The sequence below is a fragment of the Onychostruthus taczanowskii genome, unplaced genomic scaffold (genome assembly GCF_017590055.1).
Source record: "Onychostruthus taczanowskii isolate IOZ18803 unplaced genomic scaffold, ASM1759005v1 scaffold3, whole genome shotgun sequence".
Lineage (NCBI taxonomy): Eukaryota > Metazoa > Chordata > Aves > Passeriformes > Passeridae > Onychostruthus > Onychostruthus taczanowskii.
This window is the reverse complement of record NW_024500349.1, coordinates 25,593,356-25,594,701: the sequence shown is the minus strand read 5'-3', so window position 1 is coordinate 25,594,701 and position 1,346 is coordinate 25,593,356. Positions and strand designations below refer to the sequence as shown.

The 1,346-nt window shown below is 69.6% G+C and overlaps 1 protein-coding gene across 1 annotated transcript in view; it reads left to right on the top strand.

Annotated features, from left to right (window-relative positions):
• The window catches only part of TBRG4 (transforming growth factor beta regulator 4), a gene marked incomplete at its 5' end in the record, with an annotated part of 15,772 nt that overhangs the window by 4,701 nt on the left and 9,725 nt on the right, over positions 1–1,346 (top strand). The window contains one exon of the mRNA XM_041408574.1: positions 5–205. Coding sequence (XP_041264508.1) covers positions 5–205 — 201 coding nt within the window. The remainder of the gene's footprint in view (positions 1–4; positions 206–1,346) is intronic.

Here is a 1,346-nt window from a genome sequence, read left to right as displayed (position 1 = left end):
CGAGGAGCGGCAGCTGCGGGAGCTGATCCGCGGCGCGGGCAGCGCGCAGGAGCTGCTGCAGCTGAGCGGCGCCGCCGGCAGCAGCAACCTGGCGGCGCTGGCCATCGCCCGGCTGGCGCGGCTCGGCACCGAGCACGGCCTGGACACGCGCAGCCTGCACCGGGACCCCCGCTTCCTGCGGCTCCTGGGCACGCTGGACGGGCAGGTGCGGCACGGGGACGGGCACGGGGACGGGGACGGGGATGGGAGTGCTTCAGATGGGGGTGGCAGTGCTGGGGACAGGGATGGGAGTGCTGGGGACAGGGATGGCAGTGCTGGCAGCCTGCACCGGGACCCCCGCTTCCTGCGGCTCCTGGGCACGCTGGACGGGCAGGTGCGGCACGGGGACGGGCACGGGGACGGGGACGGGGATGGGAGTGCTGGGGATGGGGGTGGCAGTGCTGGGGACAGGGATGGGAGTGCTGGGGACAGGGATGGCAGTGCTGGGGACACAGCTGGCAGTGCTGGGGACACAGCTGGGAGTGCTGGGGATGGGGGGGGGAGTGCTGGGGACAAGGCTGGCAGTGCTGGGGGCACACCTGGCAGTGCTGGGGACAGGGATGGCAGTGCTGGGGGCACACCTGGCAGTGCTGGGGACAGGGATGGCAGTGCTGGGGACACAGCTGGGAGTGCTGGGGACACACCTGGCAGTGCTGGGGACAGGGCTGCAGTGGCTGCTGTGCCCTGCTCCATACCTGAGTGCTCAGGGCACACCTGGGGCACAGGCTGGCAGTGCCCAGGTCACTCCAGGGGGCTCAGGGCACACCTGGGCACAGGCTGGCAGTGCCCAGGTCACTCCAGGGGGCTCAGGGCACACCTGGGGCACAGGCTGGCAGTGCCCAGGTCACTCCACAAGGCTCAGGGCACACCTGGGGCACAGGCTGGCAGTGCCCAGGTCACTCCAGGGGGCTCAGGGCACACCTGGGCACAGGCTGGCAGTGCCCAGGTCACTCCAGGGGGCTCAGGGCACACCTGGGGCACAGGCTGGCAGTGCCCAGGTCACTCCAGGGGGCTCAGGGCACACCTGGGAGGTGGCACAGGTAGAGGAGCAGTGTCCCAAATCCACAGTGGCTGCCCCTGTCCCACATCTGCCCCACAGCTGTCCCTGTGGCAGATCTCCCGGGTGTGGAACACTGCTGGTGGGCCTGTGTCACTCACGTCCCTGTGTCACACCTGGCCCCGTGTCACACCTGGCCCTGTGTCCCCATGTCCCTGTGGCAGATGTCTCAGGTGTGGAACACTGTCTGTGTCACCCTGTCCCTGTGTCACACGTGTCACTGTCCCCGCAGATGTCTCAGGTGTGGAAC